This window comes from Toxotes jaculatrix, chromosome 8, assembly GCF_017976425.1.
Source record: "Toxotes jaculatrix isolate fToxJac2 chromosome 8, fToxJac2.pri, whole genome shotgun sequence".
NCBI classification, from domain to species: domain Eukaryota; kingdom Metazoa; phylum Chordata; class Actinopteri; family Toxotidae; genus Toxotes; species Toxotes jaculatrix.
Genome location: NC_054401.1, coordinates 913,520 through 939,524, shown reverse-complemented (window position 1 = coordinate 939,524; position 26,005 = coordinate 913,520). Strand labels below are relative to the sequence as shown.

General features: G+C 46.0%; 1 protein-coding gene across 4 annotated transcripts; it reads left to right on the top strand.

The window, feature by feature from the left end:
• Nucleotides 1-186: 186 nt before the first annotated feature.
• Nucleotides 187-26,005, top strand: LOC121185484 (CREB-regulated transcription coactivator 2). 4 transcript variants are annotated; one of them, XM_041043662.1, is made up of 16 exons: nucleotides 187-385; nucleotides 7,303-7,404; nucleotides 8,554-8,670; nucleotides 10,633-10,694; nucleotides 12,713-12,781; nucleotides 13,747-13,853; nucleotides 14,632-14,658; nucleotides 15,445-15,524; nucleotides 15,719-15,768; nucleotides 16,292-16,560; nucleotides 19,676-20,145; nucleotides 20,317-20,580; nucleotides 20,697-20,897; nucleotides 22,329-22,400; nucleotides 22,730-22,934; nucleotides 23,204-26,005. In XM_041043662.1, the coding sequence occupies exons 1-16, from the start codon at nucleotides 212-214 to the stop codon at nucleotides 23,392-23,394; spliced, it is 2,460 nt and encodes an 819-aa protein (XP_040899596.1). In that variant the 5' UTR covers nucleotides 187-211; the 3' UTR covers nucleotides 23,395-26,005. The 4 variants fall into 4 exon arrangements, with proteins under 4 accessions (XP_040899596.1, XP_040899595.1, XP_040899597.1 ...); XM_041043661.1 differs by having other exon boundaries at nucleotides 20,694-20,897; XM_041043663.1 differs by lacking the exon at nucleotides 12,713-12,781 and having other exon boundaries at nucleotides 20,694-20,897.

Sequence of the window (26,005 nt, the reverse complement as noted above, 5' to 3'; positions counted from 1 at the left end):
ATTTAATTATATATATATAATTTAACTAAGCTAACTAACAACTTAACTAAGTGTTCTCAGCCTGAAATTATGATGTGGACACACCTCGGCGCACACTAGCTGACGTTTCTGGTCCCCGGAAGTAGCTGCAGAGTGAGAGCTCTTCCCTTTGTCGCCCCTCTTTGGTGAAAATCATTCCACTACGTCAAGTCGTCCCGTCCGTTCGGTGAAGATGTCTGCGACGGGTACAGGCGGCTGTGGACCCGGACCCGGACCCACGTCGGGCGCCGGGTCCGGGGCTTCAAACCCCAGGAAGTTTAGCGAGAAGATAGCGCTGCATACCCAGCGGCAGGCCGAGGAGACAGCCGCCTTTCAGGAGGTTATGATGGACATCACCTCGACCAGGGTAAGTCTGAGACGGAGGCAGGAGGAGGAGAGCTGCCCGGAGGAAGAGAGGCCTTCCCTGGGCTTGTCAGGCTCCAAGATAACGTTATCTGCTGCCCCTACGTGGCGCTCTGCTTGGATTTGATGCGTTTATAGCAAATATCAACTTAAGACGACAAAGTCTGTAGTTTTAGTTAGATATAAACTGTCAGCAGAAAAAGTTGTTGCCTCTTGTTGTCCATTTCCGATACGTAGTTAGCGTAGTTAGCAAGCATTAGCTACGACGGCTAACTTGGCTTGTTTACTATGTTACGTGAACGTCGCTGTCACCCTGCTAGCCCCGATACGTTCGGTTCACCGCGGAGAGAACGTCCCGCCGAACTCCGCTCAAAAATCCGACACTTCAGTGAGCCGTTACTCACTGTCACACACATATTTAACAAGTAGAACGCAAAACGATATATTTTGCAAATCGTGATGTTCTTCTGGTAAATTCGGCGTTTAATTGAGACTCGTAATAGCAGCTCATCTCATGACAATCAGAGCTAACTTTCAGAACTGCATACGCCTCTCCTCGTGTAGCTAACTGTTAACGTTAACTACACCCAGTTGAAAAGTACATGTTTTTTTAATTGAACGGTCCCGTTTTGAATAAGAGACTCTAACGTTGTCGCGTATCCTTACAAACAATGCTTACTGTATATGGTCTCTTTTTTTCAATGGAGTATGGCGGGACGGTTTTTGCACGCAAGTTAGGACGTGATTATCATTTATCTTAACTGTCGTCAATTCAAGTCCGTCAGCTTACATTTGGCATCAGTCAGCAGTGTAAACACCGAGTACTCGGCAGCTGGGATCTAAGTCGGTTAAACCAGGATGCGAAAAGGTGGACTCCGTTGAAGCCGGAGTCGGACTTTAATTATTTATTTACGGCACCGCTGACTTAATCAAGACTTAATCAACTTTTGAAAAGTAGACACCGGGGGAGTATGTCAAAGCCCGACTGTCCGGGTAAAAGGTGAAGTTAGGACAAGCAACAAAAAGTCCAGACCGGATCTGATCTTTGGTGCAATGTTTTCTATCTTTAAAGGAGAACAGTTAGGAACGTGGACTGTAAATCTAGCTGTGTATGTATTAGTAATGATATTTAATTTTTGTATCAGTTAAAAACTAAACTAAATTTGAAAGTTAGAGCGTTTTCCTGTCAGTGTGAATGGATTGCTTTGGACATTAGGTCAGTGTGTGGACATTAGGTGGACATTAGGTCAATGTGTTTGACATTTTACAGAGTCAGTGATGAAACATTTCAACGACCGGCTTAAAGTGAGTCAAACGGTGATTTGAGTGTGTTTTCTGGTGTTTTCTCCGAGCTTTACACAACAGTGGTGAACATGGGTTAGTGCTGCTGTGTGGGTCTTTATAGGATCATAAGATCATTTACGTCTGAACAGCACTGCATGAATGAATTCTAACTGAATCCACAGACTCTTGTCAGGTGATAGCTGTCTTTCGCGATGTCGCATCAATTGGACAGGTAAACTCTAGGACCAATCACAGCGTGTGTTTACTTCATCTCACTGTGACCACCTGCTGTCTGTTTCCCAAACACAGATTTGGCTTCAGGCAAGAGATTTCACTACACAGACGACAGACACGTAGCCCAGCATAATCCTTTTTGCATGGATACTTATTTGGATTAATAGTACTGAGTTTGATGTTATTTATATTTAGCTTAGAAGGCACTGCGGTTGAGTGATATGATTTTGTTGCTCTGTTTTTAAAGCGATAACTCTCCCTCTGAAATCTCTGGGTGTATTTGAGCATTGTGCTTTTTGGCAGTGCTGGATTTTGATATGATCTTTGCGTCAGTATGATAAAGTACTTTGATGTGTCAGGTTGTTGATTCCTTTTTTTCAGTAATAGTCAACAGGAAATTAATCATTGTAATAACTTTTTTTTTTTAAACATTGCCGGTTGCTGGAGTTTGACAGATCCGCTGTATTTCTTTGCAGTGAGTGTAAACGGAGTGTCTTTGGCTCTGGACTTTTATACAACTAGCACATAACCACAAGCATTTTCACTGGTAACTGACGTTTTATTGATAAAACGATTTATTGAGAAAAGAATCTCCACATTTATCAATAAGGATACTGATCATTAGTTACAGCACTGAGGCATAAGACCAGCTGACACGATAAGACTTTAAATCTAGTTTAAAGACCTTCGTTAATTTAATTCAGTGATTGTATGATTCCTGAATGAAAGTGTTTATCACCGCACATCAAACCTGAAGCCAGGGTGCACGTGTTACACAAACAGAGGGGTGAGTTAGGGCCAAGCAGTCCAGTTTTGCCCCTGGGGCAAACTAGCAGGCACTTAGCTTATCTGATCAAAGAATAAGTAAACATGACCGAGAATCTGGCTGAGCGTTCAGCACCAACTTCCAGCACTTCCACTGTTTTCACTGCTCGGTGCTACAGACGGTCAGTGCTCCTCAGCGCTGCTCATACGTGTTTGTGATCTGAGTGTGAAGGAAATGATCTGAGTTATTGTTTTAGTCATAAACCATAAACCGTGCGGCTGAGCCTCTGGAACACGTGTGTCGTAGTTTCGGACGACAGGAAGACAAACGCTCAGGAGTTCCACTGATGTTCAGCACTTCCTAAATGAGTTGAGTTGTATCAGCAGGTGAAAAAGCAGCAACTTATCTTCATTAATCTGTGTTAATGATGCAGAACTGACACTGCACACACACACACACACACACACACACACACACAGGATTGACCTCGGTGTGACATGATTTACACCAGAGCTGGGTGATTTGGCTGAAATCAATACTACACCATTAATAAAGACAGTTTCCTCTTTGCTGCTGTAACGAATGTAATTTCCTTTATCTTATCTTAATACTGATATACGGTCCACAGAGTGGGCAGTTTATTAAGTACACTAAGTGCATAAAACTAATGCTGTCTAATCCAACAACCCTGTGATAAATCCTACCTTCATGCATGATGGTCAGTTTTTGGTGAAAGTGTTTCTGAGGTGTTTCCCGTGTTGTTCATCGTGTCAAACATTCTCTGGTTTCTGCTCAGTCACATGTCAGTAAACTGAACAACCAGCAGCACACAACACGGTGAAACAGCAGCACAGACGCCAGCCTCCAGAATTTCTGTGAAGTTGAATCCACTCCTTTCTGAAAAGTTTCAGTGGAAACCGAAGGTTAGAAACTTCAGTAAAGCATAAATATACATTTACTGGTACAGGTCCAGCTGTTCAGTGTTCAGTGACTTTAACTTGGTGGCCAGGTTAATCAATAATGTAAATATTGATTAATAAGACTGCATTAGCTGCAGCCTTAATGCATAGGTTAATAAAAATGATTCACGTCAGGCACAGTCTTATTTCAGGTTCAGCGACTGAAGGGACTTTTGACACATGCACCACCTCCTCCTCCGTTTACTGACAATACCACCGTTCTCAGCTCTGTCTTTTCTGGGAATTCGTCTTTGCCCCTGTCCTTTACACACACACACACACACACACAGACACACACAGCAGCAACAGGAGGAGTGTGTGGGTGGTCCAATCAGCTAATAGCATCAGGGTGTGTGTGTTGGTGGCAGCAGCAGCTCCACGTCGAAGCTGTTCAGTATTGATATGCAGTTTCTCTCAGACTGAAACATCACAGTTTTTATTTTCTGTTGGAAAGGACAGAAATCAGACACACACATTCAGTGTGTGTGTAATGTGTGAGGAAAGCGTGTGGACGTATGACGGCTTCATCAGGACGTCTGTCCTCGCACTGGTTTAAATAAGTGATGTGTTTTGTGTCCAGCGACTGTTTTTCATCACAGTCCTTCTTGTTTTTATCAGACGTTGAGATCGTGGTGATTAAGCAGAGTTTTTAAAAGGTGTTTGTCTTGTTTTGGTTCCAAAACCTAGACGTGTTCAGTTTCCAGTGATCTAGAACAGGAGAAGCTGGAAGTTAGGAAAATAATAACTGATTCATTTGCTTTCAATAGATTAATCGACTGAGGTCTAGTTTAAATGTCAGTGAATGTTCATGTACTCTCTGTTCTGTCATCTATGATGATAAAGTTTGTTGTTTTATTTTTTTATTCAGATATGTCACAGAATGTTTATTTATGTCGTGTGTGTTTGAGTCTGGATGGTTTTTCTGATGATTTTCAGAAGGTTGATGTTGTTAATGGAGGTAAAAACACTACGCACCGAACACTGTGGTCAGAGAGCAGGTCACTCGCTCTGATACTCTGCTGAGCACCCAAACATTTGCAGACGGAGGTTTCCCTGGTCCGGTGAACGGGGATCGAACACGTTGCCCAGTTCGTGCTGACGGAAACCGTCCGTGACCTGTAACGGCTCTGTTGATCCGGGGAAGGTTGGCCTTCTGAATGGTGTCACAATGGGAGCCGACCAGTACGACCACATCGTGCAGGTCCCTCACCCCAGACGACAGGAGGGTACCGGCTCGGTTGAGTCAGTTAAAGTGTTCGGAAAAAAACCTGAGCTGGGGGGGGGGGGCACCTCTGTGGGGGTGTGCTGTTTCATATACTGCTGAGATGGCAGAACACACACACACATACAGCGGTGTGTAATACTCACAGGCAGGGAAGTTGTCACGGTGACGACTGTTTCATCCTCCGTCAGGATGATCTTGAGATACAGTGTCCAGGTTGATCCAGGTTCATCTGTTAGAATTTATTTATTTAACGTGTTAATCTTTCCATCCATTCATCCATTCATCCACACGTTTGGCTGCTGATCCAGGTCCAAGTTGTGCTTAAAGACCAATTAATGCTATAATCAGGATTTATTGTTATACACAACACTGTGATGTAAATGTCTGTGAATTCATCGTCTGTGTAAATATAGCTGCAGGTTTTCTACAGATCAGAGGCTGCAGCTGTCCGCTGTGTTCTCACTGTGGCTGAATAATCAGTTGTTTGGTGTTTGTCACTGTCAAAGTATTGTGTTGCCGCACGCAAACAGTGGTTACTGTCTGTGTTTGGAGTGAACAGTTCGTAGGTAGTGGGGTTTGAATGAGTCACCGCGAGTTTTGTTTTTTTAGGAAAGTCACGCTCTTACAGTTCAGCGTTTCCTCTTCGTCTCACCTCTGCAGTGGCCTTTTATCATCTTCACTTCAGTTGGACGGATCTTAATGAAGTGTTTTCTGGAGCTGGTGTAAGAAAATAAAAGCGTGGACGCTCTGACTTTGGAGCTGAGATGTTGTGGCGCTCTGAATGAGCTCGTGACAGCTGGAAGACGTGCAGGCGAGTGAATTTCCAGCCTGCAGTGTAGACGGTGGAGCCCTTCAGAGAATGACTCAGCTCCAGTGATTTGTCAGTCTCTCCTGTCATATCAGAGCTCTGAGTCGGCACTTTCTGTGAGTCCTACGTCCTCTCTCAGAGCGGCTCTACAACCAAAGGTTTTTCTTTTTCTGTGAAGATGATGATTAAACCTAAACTTGGCTGAAGCTGAAGCCCATCAGTCGTCCACCGGTTCACTCTGCAAATGATTCTCGTCTCTGGGCAATGATTAGCACCACTTCACCTGCAGGGCTCACACACATTATTCCGATTTTTCTCTGATGGCTGCTGCATTCACTTTTTCCATTGAAACATCAGAGCTGGTAATTTTGAGTTTATTAAGTTTACGGAGGTTCTGTGATGTTTTCCAGTGCTTTTGATTTACAGGGTTTTGCAAAGCACCAAGGACATGAAGAGATAGAGAACAAGGACAGGAGGAGATTAAAAGAGTTCATCGCACTCTCCAAGAAACTGGGCCAGAGCCTCTGCGTGTGTGTGTGTGTGTGTGTGTGCGTGTGTGTGTGTGTGTGTGTGTGTGTGTGTGTGCGTGTGTGTGTGTGCGTGTGTGTGTGTGTGCGTGTGTGTGTGTGTGCGTGTGTGTGTGTGTGCGTGTGTGTGTGTGTGCGCGTGTGTGTGTGTGTGCGCGTGTGTGTGTGTGTGTGTTTGTGTGCGTGTGTGTGTGTGTGTGTGTGTGTGTGTGTGTGTGTGTGTGTGTGCGCGCGTGCGTGTGTGTGTGTGTGCGTGTGTGTGTGTGTGTGTGTGTGTGTGTGTGTGCAGTTCTTTAATGTGAATCTGGCTCATGGCAGAAAAAAGGAAATGAAACCACACAGCATTACGTTACATGGACGGCTTCATCATACAAGTCACAGAGTCCGTTCTACTCCTCAGTGTTGTGATTGTCGCTCCACCTCTCCTCTGATCACAGTCATTGATGATGCAGATCCAGCCGTCCATAGTAGACAGGTCATTGATGGGAGAATTCTGAAAGTGGAATCATTCCTCAGACCTGATTGGCCTAAGTTCCAACAGTTGATTATTATCACGGCTCTGTGACCTCTGACCTTTGGCTTCTGGGTATTTTCCCATTAATATAAACCGTTGTTAGTTATGTGATCTGTGGACGAGATGGCGTCCTGTGACTTACGTGTTGAATTGTTTGCCTGGATCTGACGTCCCCTGGAGCGGTGGCTGACGTGTCATCTCTCTGTCAGCTGCTCGGATGAAAGCTACGTCATCAGGCGGCTAAAAAGTGAGCGATTCCAGGAGAATCATTTACGTGCAGCTACGCACGGCGGTCTGATCTTTACTGTCCTGAAGTCCACAGCAGTCTCTTTGGTTTTCCCCACGCTGAGGAACACATTGTTGTCCTTGCACCACGGGACCAGTTGGCTTCATCATGGTCGGTGATGAGGCCCACTATGTGGTTGGTGCTGTAGCTGGGCACACAGTCGTGGGTCAGCAGGGTGAAGAGCAGGGGCTCCCGTGTCACCACGCACAGAGACAGTATTAACAGTTCTTGTTCTTGGTAAAGCTCTGATTGACTGTGTCCTTAATGTTCAAACTGTTAATGTCCGTTGTTTCCTCTGGTCTGTCTCTGTCGTGTCAGCTCCAGGCTCAGAAGCTCCGCCTTGCCAGGAGTCAGGGGCCGTACTACGGCGGCTCATTACCCAACGTCAACCAGATCGGCAGGAACCCTCAGGACTTCCAGGTGACAACTAGCACACTCCCACTCCATGTCCTCACCTCCCATCTGGATTTATTTAGTTTCTACTTTTATTTTTTTTCTGTTCTTCTATCGGTACTGTATCTTTCACTACCACTGTTTTTTCTACTACTGCGGCCACAACTGGTACCACAACTACAACTACAGGTCATACTACTGCTGTTAGCACAGCTGCTGCTGCTTCTACTACTCTCAGTAATTCACACTGCTAAGGCCTCTGATACTTCTTTTACTGGTACCACTGTTCCCACTTCAGTAGCACTTGGAGTGATTTGGTAACTGATGCTTCTGTAATGAAGCCATTGTGGAAAAATCAGTTGCTGTGTTTTGGATTTGAAGCGGAGATGTTCTGAGGACTCTGCTGTGTCACCACCGTCTGCAGCCTGCAGATCTTCACCTCTGAGTCATCAGTCTTTCCCGGCAGCTCTGCAGAGCCAAACTCATTCTGTAATGGAAGTTTTTCATCAATATCATCGCCTCTCCCTGTCTGTCCTCCACCGATATCACAGCTGACTCCCAGCCTCCATTCGTCTGCCTTCCTCCTCCTCTGTCTGTGAGGTCAGACCAAGATGAATCTGACAGCAGGTAGTCGGATGTTTTTGGCTGCTCGGCTCCACTGAGCAGAGGAATTTGGGAGGCCGAAGCCTCCAGAATGTGTTAGTGCGTTTCTCCCAGGTTGTGATTTTCCAGGAAAATAGTTAGTGAAAGTGACACTGTTCAGGAGCAGACATGGAAGAATGCTGCAGATGTTGGATTTTCAACGGCACACGAATGCAACGTTTGAGATTCTGGTCCTGTGGAGTATGTCTCCAACAAGTTTCAAACAAAACTGATGGATTTTTATTCATCTCACTAACAGTGAGAATATAAACTCTTAATGCTCTAATACAACTTTCTAGTCACCTGGAAAATTAAAAAACTGCTGGAAAACAATGAATTGTCTTTTTCCAGTGAATATGTGGCAAATCAGTTCAAGAACAAGATATGAATCAAACTGGAGCTAACAGGTCTCTGAAGATGTCCTCCACACTACATTCTGAAAAACAGAGGCAGATCTTAGCATTTCATTTCTCCAGTGAGGGAGATTAGAAATGTGAAATAAATGTCTGATCCCTTTCTCCGTCTCTCTGTCAGGGCTCCTTCCCCTCCGCTTTGGAGTCCAACCGGTCGACTCGGCATCATGGCCTGGTGGAGCGAGTCCAGAGGGACCGCCGTTTCATCTCGCCGGTCCGACCGTACCGCAACCGACAAGTATCCTTTAGTTTTTCTTCAAAGTGAAAAGAAAACTGAAAAAGAGCAAAACCAGCAGCGAGTGAGAGCATCTCTCAGCACTCTGTAACTTCCCTCCTCCGTCTGTGGCTCTCCGCTCTCAGCCCATTGGCTCCCACTGAAGATGTAAATCTTTAAAAACAAATAAACAGTTTCATCTCTTTTTTAAAAAAGGGTCAGAAGTTTCATGAACAGCTGCTCGCTGTAGTTTTTAATCAGACAAACAGAAGGAAACGGTGACTGTGTTGGGGACTATTTTCTGCAGTGGATTAATCCATATTTGGTGCTGTAGTGAGTATTTGGGGCAGCGGGATAGTGTGTGTGTGGGACTGAGTCAGAATGAACTACAGTGTGTGTGTGTGTGTGTGTGTGTGTGTGTGTGTGTGTGTGTGTGTGTGTGTGTGTGTGTGTGTGTGTGCGCTCATGGTGATGAAGGAACATGTCACCAGGTTTAACAGTGTGAGAATGCAACTTGCAGAGAAGAAGAAACTTACAGAATCCCTCAGACAGCTGGGGCTTTGACGGCTCCACAGCCTGTGAATTCCCCTGTCAGTTCCATCTAAATCAGCACACGCTGCACTGCTGTGGAGCTTCATACAGAGATGTTCTTTTATCACGTGTGATGTTTGCTTTATGACATGTTGTCAGGACTGTTATCTGCTCTGAGGTCACGGCGACAACACGACGTCTCTTTGTTGCGGACTCCTCATTCATCTGAACTCAACTTATTTCCTGTATAAGCTGAATCTTAAGGAGGCAGCAGCTGTGATAGTGATGTTTATCACTGAGTGGAGTTTTTTTATGCCTTCAAGCAAGACACACATAAGGAAACGTCAGTGGAATTGAAATTGAAAGCCGTCTCCAGGTTCAGTTGGTGTTAATGGGATGGGAATATGATTTTTTTGTCTTTGGCTGTTTTGAAACCATGTAGTTATTACAGATGAATCTCACAGGACAGTGTCAGAGAGACCTGTAGATCTGCAGCTGTGGAAAATCGAGCTTTAAAACAAACTCTGTCTGTTGGATTTTTTTTTTTACAGAGCAGAGTTTTAGCTGCAGGAAAAAATGACTCAAGTAACAAGTAAAGACCTGAAAGCAACAGGATCCGAACAAACAGTCAGTAAACATGATTGTCTGCTTTTCATCCACTTATTACACTTATTACTCCAGAGGCCTCCAGTGGTCCTGGTGGTTTGCCACCTATCAGTTGGTGTGTGGTACTTAATTTAATTTTGTGAATCTGACCACTGAAGCATGATAGCTGCCAGTGTCGGATGAGTCCTGGTTTGTTTTCAGTCTGAGGTCCAGTCATTGTCTGTTGTACAACCACTGACTTCACTCACCTGCCAGGAAGACCATGAAAGTGATAAGTAACAGTGCCTTATCACTGATGGTGTCTATGCAAAGCGCCCTGGTTTGTAAAATACAATGGAAACACAAATGAAGAACCACATGCCAAAGCCTCACATGGTTCTGAGGAAATCCCAGGTTAGAGGATGTGAGGAAGGGATTTCAGCAGCTCTGACACCAAATGAAATAGAACTGTTGTCTTGATTGAAGCACAGTAGGTCAGTGAGAGTCGACATTTAAAGGAAGGGAAAGCAAACAATTTAAGAAAAAATCTCAAATCACGCTGAACACGTGGCTCAGACACCACGTCTGCTCCGTAGAGCTGCAGGAGACGTGTGAACATGTGGCACTGGGAACAGTTAGCGTGTGAAGCTGTGCAGTCGGTGCTGAAAACTGCTTTCAGAGGAAAGAACGGCTGATTATTTTCAGCTACCACTTATTTTTCACTAGAACTCAGTAAAGAAGAAACAGAAAAAATGAGAAGTCATACTGAAACATGCAGCCACAGGCCATCATATCAAAGGGAAACAGAAACTATGAAAAACATAATATGTCGTGTGTTGTTGTTGTTTCCTTAACCAGTCGTCTCCTCAGGTGGACAGCTCACCGTATAACTCCGCCTACCTGTCCCCGCCCCCCGACCCCAGCTGGAGAAGGTACTGTCCCCTAACCGCCTCCATCCCCCTACCCCCACTTCTGCTCTCTCCACGTCTGTCTCCGTGGAGACGTGGCCGTCTGCGGGGACGCTTGTTTGTTATTTCCAAAGCATCTTGTCAGAGTCTTCTCTGCTCCCACTGCTCCCAAACCTTTCTGAAGCCTTTGTCACACCTCAGACGGTTTAGAAGGTGAAAACATGGGTTTGTGCGTGCACCAAAAAAAAATGATGACAAAACCTTAAAACTTCTCCTCGGGTAAAATAAAGCTTCACAGATCACAGAGGTCTTATAGTCTCCATACTCTGTCTCACAGATCAATCTAGAGCAGATCAGTGGAATAGTCTGCTTCCATAGACACAGTGATACATAATCCACAGTTTAACCTGAGTTTACCTGAGTTTTTGTTATTAATCTGTTGAAGTGTAAATCTTTAGCATCTTAGGCTACGTGTTGTTCGTAGCTTATTGTCCTCTCTGTGTTTATATGTTTGTTTTATTAACATGTGGTGTTGCAGGGTTTTCTGTTTAACTCTCCACAGGTGATATTTTATTCCATGTTTCTGTGGTATAGGATCTCACATGTTTGACTTCATGGAACCTGTAGAATCCATGTGTTCTGTATGACATCATCTTTATTTAACTACGCTTCAGAATCAAAATGCAGATGTTTGTCCTTCAGCCTAATCCCCCCGCTCACTCCATCCCGATGAGGTGTCATTGAGCAAGGCACTGAATCCCCAGCAGCCTCACATGAGGTGACACCGAGGCTTCACAAAGGTTTTTCCGGGTCCGGCTGAGGCCGCTGCTTCGGTTCATTTAACTCTCCAGCAGCTGCACTAACCTCTGCACAGCTAACAGGAAACTGAGTTGACTTTAGCCGGCATCTCTCCTAACTCGAGTTGGTTTTGAAGAGCCCTCAGTCCTTTTGTCCTCTTCTGTTTTGTTTTTCTTTTTTTTTTCCCTTTCGCCTTCTGGGAATCTCTTTCTTCTCTTTTGGCTTTTTCTCCTGTTTTCTGCTCCGTTCCAGCCGTTTAATTTTCGCCTGCCTGCGTTCTTTCTGGTTTTCTTCTAACAAGACAACAACTACCCTTCAGAGAGAGACTGGCCTCGGTCTTCAGCCAGAGAAGGTCCACTGCACATCACACATGCACACACACACACACACACACACACACACAGCTCCAGCCGTCACTTTGTCAGGTCGCCAGCCACCAGTTGGAGTTTTTATAAACATAAAGTTTTCAGCTGAGTTGTTGGAAAGTTTGAGAGAAATCCCACCTGCACTTTGTCTTTGTTGGTTTGTGTGGAAAACATTTTTGTTTCAGGTTCATTTAGTCCGCCTGATTTTAAGAGGAGCAGAGTTTGTAGACAAAAAGTCAGAAGGAGCTTTGTTGATTCAGCGGAGATTTGTTAACCGCTCGTCCTCCCACGTTTCTTCTGTGGTGCTCATCCAGACTAAACAGCATAAGTCTGGAGTTATTCCATAGTTTTCTTAATTATAAACAAACACCATGAAAAGACCAAACCCAACAAAGTGTTGGTCCGTCTCTCAGTAAGTCCTGTGACTTCCCAACATTACCCAGGACAGCTGGTGAATATGAGTTGGTCTTACAGGGAGCATGTAAGAGTTGTAGTGTTTTCATTAGCTTATAATAAGCACAAGCAAAAGGCTTTTGGCAGAGCAGCGGTTTGGAAAGTGACTGCAGGTGAACACGTATCTCAGTCGGCTGCGTTTTCACACATTGACCACACAGTAGGCTTTGACACCTGTAACCTGTTTGAACGCACACACAAACTCTGCACTGGCTTAACGAGCCTTCACCTGTCACGCCAGGTGACGAGCCAGCCTCCCTCTGTCCTTCGCTCGCTGCCTTCATGTTCCTCCCTTCTTCGCTTGCGTTTGTTTTCCGAGCCCACGCTCTTCTTTTTTTTTTTCTTCCCCCCATCTTTTTTTCCTTCCTTTTGATGTTCTTGATCGGTGGAGGATAATAACTTTTTGTTCTTGTCGATCACGAAAAGGAATTGGTCCGGAAACTTCCCGGGGGATAAAAGCCAGTTGTTTCGTCTCCCCTCCGCTGCACTCAACAGGTGAATCCTCCTCATCCTCTTCTTCCTTCTTCTCTTCCCTCTGCTGGTCGTCCTCCAGCTCCCACCCTGAGAGTGGCGGGACGATTCTTATACCGAATGAAAATATGTGGGTGAAAATGAGAATGTGTCTAATCAGACTTTTTCTTTGGAAGTTATTTCTTCTTTCTTTGACTTACTTAATAAAAAGGTCGAACCTTTTCTTCGTTTTGGACCCATCATAAATCCTGATCCCTGTCCTGTAACTTTCTACATCTCTGTTCATTCTTCCCTCCTCCTCTCTGCCTCCTTTATTCTTCCATGTCTCCTTTTACACTTTGATCATTCAGTGTCTCTGTTAGCTTCTGTTTAGTCCACTCTCTTTTACATGGAATACCTGAGCTGTTAAATAAATATTTCTGTAAAGTCCAAGACACACCAAAAGTACAATCAGGCACGTCAGTTATCGGCTCACTTCAACAGACCAAAGAGGTCATTTTCTGTACCAGAGTCCAACCAGAAACAGCTGTGTGTCCGCGCTGCCTGGGTTTCTGCTGTAGGTGCATGAAACAGTTCATTCTATTTCAAAATGTGCATATGAGCTGCTTTTGGTGGGTGCGGGCAACACGTGAGAGCTTAAATATTCTGTAATCTCACCTGGTGTTAGGAAAAAATCTTGGGAAGATGAAATGTCCTGTTCTCGTAGGTGAAAAGAAACAAACGTCTGTGGGCTTTTATCTCTGCCGTGCAGCTGTGGCTGCTATTTTCTCTTGTAATGGAGTGTTTTACCTTGATATCTGACTGTGTGGGAGGCTGAAGACTCACCTGACCTTCAACGTCGAAAGCGCTTTTTCTTTCTTTTTATTTTGTTCACTTCTCTCTCTCTCTCTCTCTCTCTCTCTCTCTCTCTCTCTCTCTCTCTCTCTCTCTCTCCCCACGTCCCTTAACACTGTGTGTGTGTGTGTGTGTGTGTGTCTCTGGGCCCTCAGGACCAACTCCGACTCAGCCCTCCACACCAGTGTAATGAACCCTCCCACAGGAGACCCCTTCACCACAGGAGGACCCACCTTCACGCCGCAGAGCACCAGACGCACAGGTGAGAGAGCACCTCAGAACAATAACACAAATACTCAACACGCTGCACAGCAGGATTAAAATCTACAGGCTGAAACATGCTGATCAAATTTAGATGCTGAGATGTGGGAATTTATCTTATATTAAATTTTAAAGGCAGAACAATGACGTCCAAGTCCTGATCCCTGTGGGGGACGCCACAGCCGCTCACATCTTGCAGGCTCTGTATTTGAATAACTCATCGATTGTTTTTAGGTGATGACGTGACTCCCTGCCTTTCACAAACTCACAAACTTTGTTATTAACTTTTAAACGTACATATTCTGCTCATAGAATGAAACAGTAAAACAGCTGTTAAAAATCAGAGGCAAAGAGCAGTGGAAGCCCAGCAGGTGCCCTGTCCGTCCTGTCAGGAGCAGGAAGAGCTTGTGTTGACTGAATGAAAAGTCTGTCACCTGCTGTCGTCTCGCTCATGCTGATTCATATGGGGCCTTTTAAAACCACAATGACGGAAGTGAAAACGGTGCGATGTCTTGAGAAACTCAGTGAGCCCAAGATGTTGTTGTTTTGCTTTGATGTTGGTGCAGTGACCTGCTCATTGTTACACTGACTTTTCTGGGTTGACTGAGCGGCTCACAGTCCCTCAGGATAAAGATCTGAGTCCAAACAGCAGCAGAGTCAGGATGTTCTGAGTGTAAACTGAAGACAGTATTTCCAACTCAGTTAAACCTGATCTGTCTGTCTCTCTGTCTCTGTCTGTCTCTCTGTCTGTCTCTCTGTCTGTCTGTCTGATCCTTCAGGTCAGAGCGATGGAGAGGGCAGAAGAAGTGAGTTATATTCAGTTTCCCTTCATTGTCAGACTCAAATTTCTGAAACAAACAAACAAACATACAAAGTCTCATGGACATGTTATTCATGGCAGATATGTATAAGTGTTTTATGCTAACTGTGTTCATGGTCCCAGCTTTGGTAGAACGTGTGTGGGCTCAAACAGGAGTCAGCAACATTCTGAGCTGGTGAAATGATGTTCAGAAGGAATTTCAAAGCCTGTGGCTTTTCAATCTTTAAACACACACACACAGACACACACAGACACACACAGACACACACACACACACAGACACACACACACACACACACACACACACACACACACACACACACACACACACACCTCTGTGAGAGTGTTTCAGATTTGTCTGTGTTTAGAAAAGATTTGTATTTGTAGAGAAAAATGAGAAAAGTCAGAATATAAAAGCTGCTTTTGTGAACATTTCAGTATAAAACTGAGTCACGATGTTTCACACACATTTAAGTTAAAGTTGTTGTCTTATTATTGAGCTTCTTGAAACTTCAGTGTGTGCGTGTGTGTAACGTTGGTGTCACATTGTGGGAACTTTGAGTTTCATATGGTTCACAAACGTGAGCTATATAAATAAAGTTGAATTGCATTGAATATACAACCACAGAGTTTCTTCTGAACTTCAGTTCACAAGCTCAGAATCTTATTTGAGCCAGTAACTGACCTTCTCATACACTCTGTATAAAGGAGCTTAAATACTTGTATATGTAAATGTATGTTCTGATTAAACCTGCATCCTTTTGTCCGTCAGTGTTCCCGTATCCGGTTCCTCCCATTGAGGAGAACGTGCTGGACGAGGGAAAAGTGCTCAAACCCTGGGACAGCAAGAATGTAAAGTCATAAACATTACATTTATTTTTGCTTTATTATGTCCTGTCTTTAACTGGTTTGCATTAATATAAACGTGTGTTATTTGTCAAACTACAAAACCAAAACAACATTTAATCCATCTTCTGCAAAAATTTAACATTTAACTTTAAATTTATCAAATGAAGGCAGAACTGATTTTGCTTTTCTGTCTCTAGTTGCCTCTCTTGTCATCTCGACCCAAGTCCTGTGAAGTTCCTGGCATCAAGTGAGTCCAGCGCAACATACACACTCTGTTCATACAGCACATCACACATTGCATTATGTCATAACCACTTCTGCAGATTTCTCTGGTGTGGCCTGAAATTGGATTAGACCTGAAAAAGAGTTGTGTCAAAGACGGGATTCTTTCACTTCTGAGTCCCTGCAGGCAGTAATCAGTTCCTCTACGGCTGCTGTGGCTTTTGTTTCTCTTCTTTAACTCGAAAGCCGCCAGAAAACCAAACAGTGTCAAATATCAAACCTTCAGCCTGGAACCAAAGAGAATCGTAGTACAGACGACACTTGGAGGCGTGGAAACGTGCCTGTGTCGGTGTGTAAAACTGAAGACGATAGATGTTTAATGATGATGGAGCTGCTGTCACTAGAGTGACTGCAACTAGATGGAGCAGCAAGTTACATTAAACTGCTGCCTGTGATATTATTACAGAAATTAGTAAATCATGTCACATCTCAATCATCGTTTCCCAGGAAGTCCTCAACCCCGTCTGTGTCTCTTGCCCCCTCCCCAGTATCTTTACGTCCCCGGAGCAGCCGTCCACGCCGGCTCACGGGGTCCCCTCGGCTCTCAACACTGGCGGCTCGCTGCCCGACCTGTCCAGCCTCCACTTTCCTTCCCCGCTGCCCACGCCGCTGGACCAGGATGAGCCTGGCTACCCGGGATCCTCCTCTCTGAGCGGAGGGAGCAGCACTGGGAACCTGGCCTCCACCCTTACCCAGCTGGGCATCAATGCCGCCAATGCACAGGGAGGCAACGGCAACTTCCACCACCACACCACAGGTAAATACAGTCTGCAGTATAATAGATGTTTTCATAACGTATATGTATGAAACAACAGCATGAAAGGAGTCAGAGGTGGAGGTGAACCTCTGAGCTCTCAGAGCGTCGTGTTCAGCCAGATGTTTTCAGAGAAACAGCTGTAAAAAGCCTCTGTCTGTCTGTGAACTGGTGAACACAGTGGAGCATTCAGCAGGTAAGGAGCCAGGAGCTGGTAGAGACCAAACCCGGAGCTAAAAGAGAGGGACAGCTGGACTCAGGCTCACCAGGTGGACTCAGACACCACTCACCATGAAGGACCTTGATGATCTGTAACTGCTGGGTGTGGAAATAATCAGCTGTTCAACCAAAACGGTGATGAGATAATGTTTTTGTTTCCGCTGCCCCCTAGTGGTGAAAAAGTCGGTTACTGCCTCCTGATACTCTTCTGTTATTGTTTTTATTTTTACGGCTGGAACTGAGATTGGCAGCTTCACATGGATTCGTGACTTTAACCATAGTTACTCACTTCTGAGTTTTCTTTCATCCTCATATCTTTCCCCACCCTCAGGTGTTGTTGAACTGATTGGTGTTGGTTGTCGTAGGCAGGTTGCAGACCTGCAGAGTTCTTCGAAGGCCTCATACTCCCAGAGTTTAGGAAGTGGTATTAATGGACAGTTGTTTTCAAAGTCAGTCTTTTCTCTCAGTAATAATAACACGGTCCTCACAGTGTGAATATCAGTGGTCGTGGTCACAGCACAGAAACAGTCAGTGACACAGGTTGAAAACAAATCGACAGTTTAGGAAAAGTTGAAAGAGAAAATGAAGACGAACAGTAACGTTAGCACCAGAGCTGTTTACAGACCCACTTCCTGTGCTTGCTGTAGGTGTGTGCGGTTTTCCAGTGCACTGAGGGATTATTGCTCAGTTATGGTGTGCTCACTTTCACCGTGCTCTTCATATAAAGTATAAACTTAAAATTGGAATTATTTCTAATCAAAACGCCAAAAATAAGGCCCATGTTCGAATAACTCGGTCCACCCTCGCAGTAGTGCGCAGTACCTTTCACCCAGCTACATCGTGAGGCTTATTCCATGTTTTTAAAATAGTTGGACCTGCAGAGGAGCTGCGTCACACTGTGGTTACACAGACAGTGTTTTAATAAATTCAGTCATATTCTGTATGATGATAACCCTCATTAATGTAGCTTTCTGTCACTTAAATATTAACTTGGACTTGATAAAGAGACCAGTAGACCCCTGTTGAGAAACTGTCCCATAGCCAGAAGGTGGTGGTTCGGTCGTAGTAACAGTTCTCTGCCAAAGTGCCCTGGGGCACGACTCTGAGCTGCCTGCCTGTGCAGTTGTTGTAAATCTGCCTGGATGAAAGCCTCAGCTAAGTGACTAATGTGAGAGGAAGTATGTGGGTGAGAGCGGGCCGAACGAAACAAAGGGGGATGTACGGCGGGGCGGCGCTCCAAATTTAGCCACAGAGAGAGAGAGAGAAGAGAGAGAGGGGTTTTTTTCGTGGGTGCAGCCGGAAAGTGTAGCCGTGCTTTATCGTTTGTGAGGTGACTGTACAGACCACAGGTAGGAAGCTGCTGTCAGCTCAGCCTCAGGCTGCAGCTCGCCTCTCCCAGCCTGAGTCTGGATCAGCATGTTGTCTTTATAAGGCTGTAAACGGGACGGTCAGTCATAGTGTCACTTTCAAATCAGATTCACCAGTAACATTCATGCTCCTCAGAGGATCTCTGTCCATGCTGGTCATCTTAAACCTTCCTCCAGCTCCACCTGCAGGACAAGTCGTCGTACACAATCTGGTCAGATCATCGTGGAATTTGCCAGGGACGTGTACGCTTCCCAGCGGGCGAACCTGGGAGATTTTTGGTAACCTCGTTGCTTCTTCTGTGGCATCAGTCCGGACCCAAAGTTCATACCAGGACAGGAGGATGACAAACTGTCTTCACCTGGCTGAGGAACAGCAGACATTTAATGGATAAAAATGGTGTTCTGCTCTGTGAGGATGAGACAGGAAGAAAACAAAAAACTTTTTCTATATTGATTCATTTCTTTTATTTCCCTGCCAGCCACGGGTCTGTAGGCTCATTCATCCAAATCGGTGTGACAGGTACGCCGGTAGAAATAGGAGCAAATCTGACAAATGACAGATGTGTAAAACAGAAACCTGCAAAAATGAACATGGTTCATTCTGTGCTAAATTAGGCCCCTGAAGACCTGAGCAGGCAGCAGAAGGTTGTCCCTCTGTCCTGGTCAGAGACGTGTCTTCCTGTTTGTTTTCTTTCTGCAGAATGTGATCGTTGAGCTCAGGTGACATTTCAGGCTCATTATATTGTTATAAAATTAAATTACAGATCTTTAATGATCTTTGGTTTGTGTGTCTTGATCCTGGTTTTTCACTTTAACCAAGAACTACACAGAAACACAGAGTGTGGGTGGACCTGACCTACTGAGGATATAAAAAGAAGCAAGATAGTAGGCGGGGTGGGGGGGGGGGGGGGGGGGGGTTAGTAAGGTAAGGCGGTGTGGAAGGAGGGGAAGTGAGTGAAAATAGGAAGGCATGTTTGGGGACAGAGCTGATGTTTTCACCTGCTGTAATCACCTGGGGGAGGAGCTCAGGTGAAAACAGGCCGTCGTGTCCCTGTGGTGCTGATTCCCTGAACAGGTTTATTTTAAGCTGAGGCCACGGTGACAAAGTTTGTACAGATAAAGTTCTTGTTGCTTCGTAAAGATTCACGTGAAGAGTTTTGTCGTTTTTTTTATATTGACGTTTTTGTTCATTTGGAAACCTGCTGCTGCAGTGAAAGGTGACTAATGGATTTTTAATGACCTTATCATTTTGAATGGTTGTCACTGTAACACATCACAGGTTTGTTTTTCCTTGAACGTGAATCGTGGATTTCTTTTTCTGACGCTCCATCAGCATATTTTCATTGATCGTTCAGCTGGACGTCGTTGTGCAGGGATGTTGTTCATTAATCAAAAGAATTTACAGATTTATCAATCAGTTAAAATAATAGTTGAGAGACACGGACAAAGCACTCTGCTGGCCAAAGAATCTGTCTTTTCATTTTGAGGATATGTGTGGACTCGTCGTTTCTTGTTTTGTTCTCCTTCCTCAGGTCTCCTGGCGTCTTTACAGAGCACGCTCAGTAACCCCTCCTTGCAGTCGTCACTAAGCAACCCCAACATCCAGTCATCACTCAGCAGCCACTCCTTTTCCAACTCTCTGAGCTCTGCCTCTCTGCACTCGTCGCTCAGCAACCCCTCGCTGCAGTCGTCCCTCAGCTCCTCCCCCTCCCTGCCGTCCTCACTCAGCAGCCAGTCACTGCACTCCTCCCTCAGTAACTCCTCCCTCCAGTCGGCGTCCAGCGGTAACCCCAGCTACAGCAGCGGAGTGGGCAGCTCCAGCTCCTGCTCGTCCTCCTACTCGCCGCTGCTCAGTGGACAGGGTCAGCCGTCGCTCAGCACGTCGCCACGGAGACGAGCGCAGCTGTCCCCCCTCATCCTGCCGATGGGAGGGGAGTCACGGAGGCATCACTCCAAACAGTTCTCCCCCACTATCTCCCCCACCCTGTCCTCCATCACACAGGTAACACACACCTGTTACCAGACTTACTGCTGCTCTCACAGTAAACACACAAACTAAAGTGATTTACCTAAACTTGCTGGTTTTAATCTTTGCAAACACAAGTTCAGCACAGAAGAAAAACTTCCTGTGTTCAGGTTAAGACTGTTGCTAACGCCTCACCTCCGTCCACAGGGCGTCCCTCTGGACACCAGCAGATTGCCTCTGGACCAGAGGCTTCCTCCGTACCCGCTCAGTCAGTCCCACCAGCACCAGCCGGGCTCCCACCAGTCTCTCCCCGGTCTGGCTGGCTCCCAGCCCGGCCAGCAGCCTCCTACGCTGGGTCAGCACCACCACCAACAGCTGCACCGTCTCCAGCAGCCACGGCCCAACCCCCAACAGCAGCAGCTCCACCTGCAGAACCTACGCAACCAGCACATGCAGCAGCACTTTGGAACAGTAAGATTAGTCCAGATGAATAGATTACACAGATTACATCAAAATAAAGAAAGATAAGGGACTGATGAATGTTCTTATCATTTCCATAACGTGCAACACATACTCGCCTGCAGCAGCAGAGGCCGATGGGAACGCACGCGAACACAACCAACGCATCGCCCATTAAGAACGAGAGGGCTTTGGATCAGTGCACCCAGAGCTCGTCGTCCTCTCAGTGTCAGGTCAAACAGGAAGCTGATCAGCAGGCGGAGCAGCAGAGAGTCGGTCTCCCACAGCTCCAGCAGATCAGCCACAACCTGGCCACAGACCTGTACAACGTGAGTAAGGCGTAGTTACACCTGTAACGGGTTCGACCATCTCAGCTCCACTGAAACAGCGACTGGGCAATCCGTGAAAAAGTAGCAACAGGAAGAGATTTATAATTCATTCACACCAGCCTGCTTAACTCTAGTTGCCCCTGGGGTAAATACTGACCACCGTCCACGACTTTGTATGAATTACAGTAGATTTAAATCTTATTATTCATCAGCTGTTTTTAAAACAGCGAATGTGTTTGTGACGTGTGTCTCTGGTGCTGTGTGTTCGTCCCGGCCCTTCGTGTACAGAACTTCATGACGTTGCTTAATAAGCAGCTTCAGTGTGTTTTGGAAACCACGGTCATTTGAAGAAGCCTGTGCACTATTTTTAGTGAATGAAAATGTCTCATCGGATTGAACTGATTGAATTGCTTTGGTTCCTGTGGCCGTGCTCCGTGTTACCGCTCGGCCTGCTCTGTCGAAGAAGCACACACCGGTTCAGTTGTGTAACTGCACATAATCATTTCTTATTTATTTCACCTTTCCTGCGTTTGCTGTTGATGTGTTGTTGTTGTTGTTGTGCCTGGTAGATGTCATACATATTTATAGACCAGTATTTACACAACGACGGGCTTGTGTGTGCCACTTACTGACATGAGCACATGTTCTAATTTAGTCTGATCTCCTCTCAGACTCTGAATGTCACTGCAAAGTAAAAAATATATAAAATGCTTCATATTAAAGGCTCCGTTTTAAAGCTGGGCTGATGAACGGGTTGTTGCTCTTATCTCTGAGGATCACCGATGCTGCAGGTGAACCACGGGCTGCCTGTAACCTGAGGTGTCCTCAGTCACCAGCCCCCTACCAACATCACATCCCACACATTTACCAGATAATTACAAACCTATATACAGATTATACAAGCAAACAGTTATTACTGGGAACCACGTGGGCAGCTCTGAAAATAATGTCCAACCACTGTGGACAGCAGGAAACTACATACTGAATAATCATCTGTGGTAGCTGCAGGAAAGGAGACAGACACGGTTCCTGGACTGGACACTGGGCACAGGACACTGGACACTTACTGTGAAAGTCCAGTGAACTTGACAATGAAGTAAAAATGTTTTTATATTCCATATACTAACGGCCCAGACATGACGTCAGTCACACGTATGTGTAGAAGTGCTGTAGAAATTGTTATGCTGGGTTTATTTACAGATGTCCTATAGTAACAACTGAGGTACTTGTGAGTTGGTGTGATGGACACTGAGTTCATGTTGTCTGTGTGTGTGTGTGTGTGTGTGTCTCTGTGAGTCCGCTCATTTAAAAACTACAGAATAATAATGGGTGAAAACAGACGCCGTCAACAAACATGCCAGTGAGAGAAAGGGAGGCTTCGGTGTCCGTCAGGATCCATGTAACCAAGACTCGTTTTATTTTTTTTCCCAGGATGCCTTGTTCAACTCCCTGCTGGACGAACCGTACCTGAGTCTGCAGCTCACAGGCAAATCCAACCAGCAGGTAGCAGCTTGCTTTCACACGCTGTCACCTGAAACCGTGATGAATGACTGAAGGGAGGCTGGACGTTCACCTGGACTGGGCTAACTGGGAGCTCTGATGGCTTCTGTAGTGGCTCAGGGTTTACTTTGGACCATCAGAGTTATTTGTCTGATACCTGAGAATCGACCTTAATATCAGAGTCTCATTCCCTCAGTGTGTCTCATGAATCCCACATAAACACAAGGCCAGCGTGGCGTCTGATGATTGTCTGATGATTCTTCAGCCACACATCAGTGCGTGTTCACATCCATGTGCATTCTCCTGTCTCACCTTTGAATCTGTTCTGTCAGTTCACAGCCGAGACCCAAGGAGACGGTCTGTCCCTGAACCACAGCGGTCTGAGCTGCGGCAGCACGGACAAGAACCAGTTCCCCTCCAACACCCAGGGGCCCCTGGGCCTGCAGGACCCCGGCGACCAGCAGCTCCTCAACAACCAGAACCAGAACTACAGCGGTGGGGAAGGACGACACAACGTGCCCAACATCATCCTCACTGGTCAGTATGAACTAGTCTCTGTGAGACCAGCTGATGTTTAATGTGTCTGGATACAGGCGGGAAAATGAAACGATTGATATCAGGAGACGTCTGATCGAAGAGAAACAAAAAACAAAGGGGGGGTGCAGTGGATCCCTGTCTCTGCTGTGTCTGTGTATGAATCATCAGGGTCAAAGACTCGTTTGTTGCTTCTGTTGACTTCTCGTCTTTCCAGAGTTATTTCTGTAAAAGTTTCACCGTGTCCACCGTCCCTCCCTCCCTCCCTGCAGGAGACTCTCCGCCAGGTCTGTCCAAAGAGATTGCCAGTGCTCTTTCCCATGTCCCCGGCTTTGAGATGGACCCTTTCTCCCTGGACGACCCGCTCAGGATGGACTCCCTGGCGCTGGACATGCTTGACAGTGACCTAATGCTCGCCGACCCGGCTGTGGAGGACTCCTTCCGATCCGACCGGTTGAAGTGATCCCACCGCCCCTCCCCTCCAGGAGCTCGGTGGGAATCCGGCAAAGAGACGGACGCCTGGACAGGGGTGGAGAGGACGCCGCCCACTCACCACTCCTCCAACGAGACGGTCTGCAGAGCGAGGTTTGGACGTAACTTGGGAATCTCTTCGTCGTTCGGTCGATGGAGGGGGAGCTTTTCCGTCGAAGGCACTTAACTGAAATCGCTCTTGCAATGCTTGAAGTCAAGAAAACCAAGTTGCTTCTCTTTTTAGGCATTAGCTTGTACGAGTCTTATCTGCATGTTAATGAAAAATGCACTCACGTAAATGCAGAAGTAAAACGCTCACGTGACGTCGGCTTTGTGTAAGAACCCGTCTGTAAAAACCAGCAACGCTTGGAAGATCTTGAAAAGCATTATGCATCTTGACAGACCTTCTCTCGAGCTTTCTGTTTCCTGTTGTCTGTTCCACCCAGCAGCCATGTCGGCCGTTACTCCACGGGGAAGACGACGTGTGATTGGTTTGGATTATTTTACCCCAAACTGCCATTAGGTTAGGAAATAACCACCATTCAGAGGCCAATACGTTGGCTTTCTGTGCTCTATCAGCCACTTTGACAGGAACTCAGCCATGATGTCGATGTCAGTTTAACAGCCTGAAAGAGGCTGTGAGATTCTCCTCAGGCCAAACTGGTCTGTTCTCATTTACAGAAATGAGTGAGTTAATGTGAAGCAGTGAAAGGTTTGGGATGAAACCCCCTCAGGAGCTGCTTCAGACCCCCAACATGCTGCTTCTGTTCAATGTTTCACTCCTTTTTACAGCAGCTTCGAATCCTGAAATCACTGTGATCACGTCGGGCGCTTCCTGGAACACGCCGAGCTTTTTCTGAAAAAATTCCCTTTTTTTAAATTTGATCCTTTACATTTAAATTTGTACGTATCACTTGAACTGTGTCAGTGTTCAGCCTCTTCGGTCTGCAGCTAGAGCAGAGAGTAACGGTCGAGTCTGAGACCAAGATCAGGACCTGGATCTGAGTGGACTCGAGTGCTGCAGCAGCCAGAAGGACGTTAATGCTCCTCGTGTCCTGTAAGCGCCCGATCTGATCACAGACAGTTTCACTTCCAGTAAAACCAGTGTCATTGTTAAAACTTCACCAGAGCCCAGAGACTTCACTGAGCTGCAGTCTGAGGCCTGAAACAGGCAGCTGAAAGCCAGGCTGTGCACGAGGCTGTGCACGAGGCTGTGCACGAGGCTGTGCACGAGGCTGCGCACGAGGCTGTGCACGAGGCTGCGCACGATAACAGAAGGTAAAGAAAACCTTCAGAAGTCAGGGCCTGAGCTTGAATCCTCCTGTTCTCAGAGTCAGATGTTCAGATGAACATCAGCCCTTCAAACTGCCCCGAGTCTCTCTGCGTCCTAAAGATGCAAAGACGTCTTCGTGCAGCTCTGCAGCCTCGTGTCTCAGTCTTCAGCCGGCGACCAGTGTTTCTGATCTGTAGCTGTGGATTCACTGTTTCAGCCTCATGTGCCTGCTGCCTCTGTCTGTCTGTCTGTCTGTATCTCTGTCTGTCTCTGTCTGTCTGTCTCTCTGTCTCTCTGTCTGTCTCTGTCCATCTGTCAGATTCCACGTTCCACATTCCCTCTAACAGAGAAGAATGAGTGTCCTGCCGAGGACGAATGCTCTGACAGTACATCGATGCACTTGCCTGTAGTTATAAATGGATCGGCTGCATTTTTAATATTATGCATTGCAGTGATGAAAATGAATGTGTGGAGTGAATCAGCTGCAGATGGGAGGCAGGGTTGCTTTGCACCTCGTGAGATGCCGAGTGCGTCGTGACGAGCTCCGGCTGAACCCTGACCTGTCCCGTCTGTCTGGACCACAGCTTTAACACAGTCGCCCTTCAGGCTTAAAGCTTTATTTCCCTGTCAGCTCAGATTTTTAAAGGACAATTCCACCAAGACATAGATAAGACTTTACTGATCCCACAGCGTAGGACTTCACCTTCCTGTATGAAGGTGTAGAGAGTCCTGACATCACATCTGGTCCAGGATCTGTTCCCGTTTCTGTAACTCGTCACAGCCTCTCGTTCGGCCTTTCATCCTTTCATCGGTGTGTGAAGAGGTGGTTTATTCCACCGCAGCAGCTTCTACACGAACGCGAAGCCTCGGTGATTCCCCTCGTAGTTAAACTGTGACGGGAAAGTAAAGTTTCAGCAGCTGCAGGTCTTTGTTTTATCTGCCATGAGTTGAGTTTTGTTGCTGTTTACGAGGCTGATGAGATCAACTCCAGATCTCACAAAATAAAAAATAACTTGCGTCTCGAGGCTTTGTACAGAAAGATGCACAAATGCAGTTTTGGTGGCCTTGTCCTTTAAGCCCAGTCACTGTGATTGACAGCCCTCAGCCCCGCCCTCTCCGCCTGCACCTGCTGCACCTGTGTTTCGGCCGCGCCGCGGGCCACAGCCGAGCGTAGTAACGTATTTTTGTGTAACAAAGGTAAAAAATATTAATATTAATATTCTGACTATAAAGAAGTTTTATTTTTTAATCCGACGTGGTCTGAACCTGTATGTACATAATTTCTCAGATAATATCTTTTTAAAAAAACAGTATATTTAAGATGAGAGAA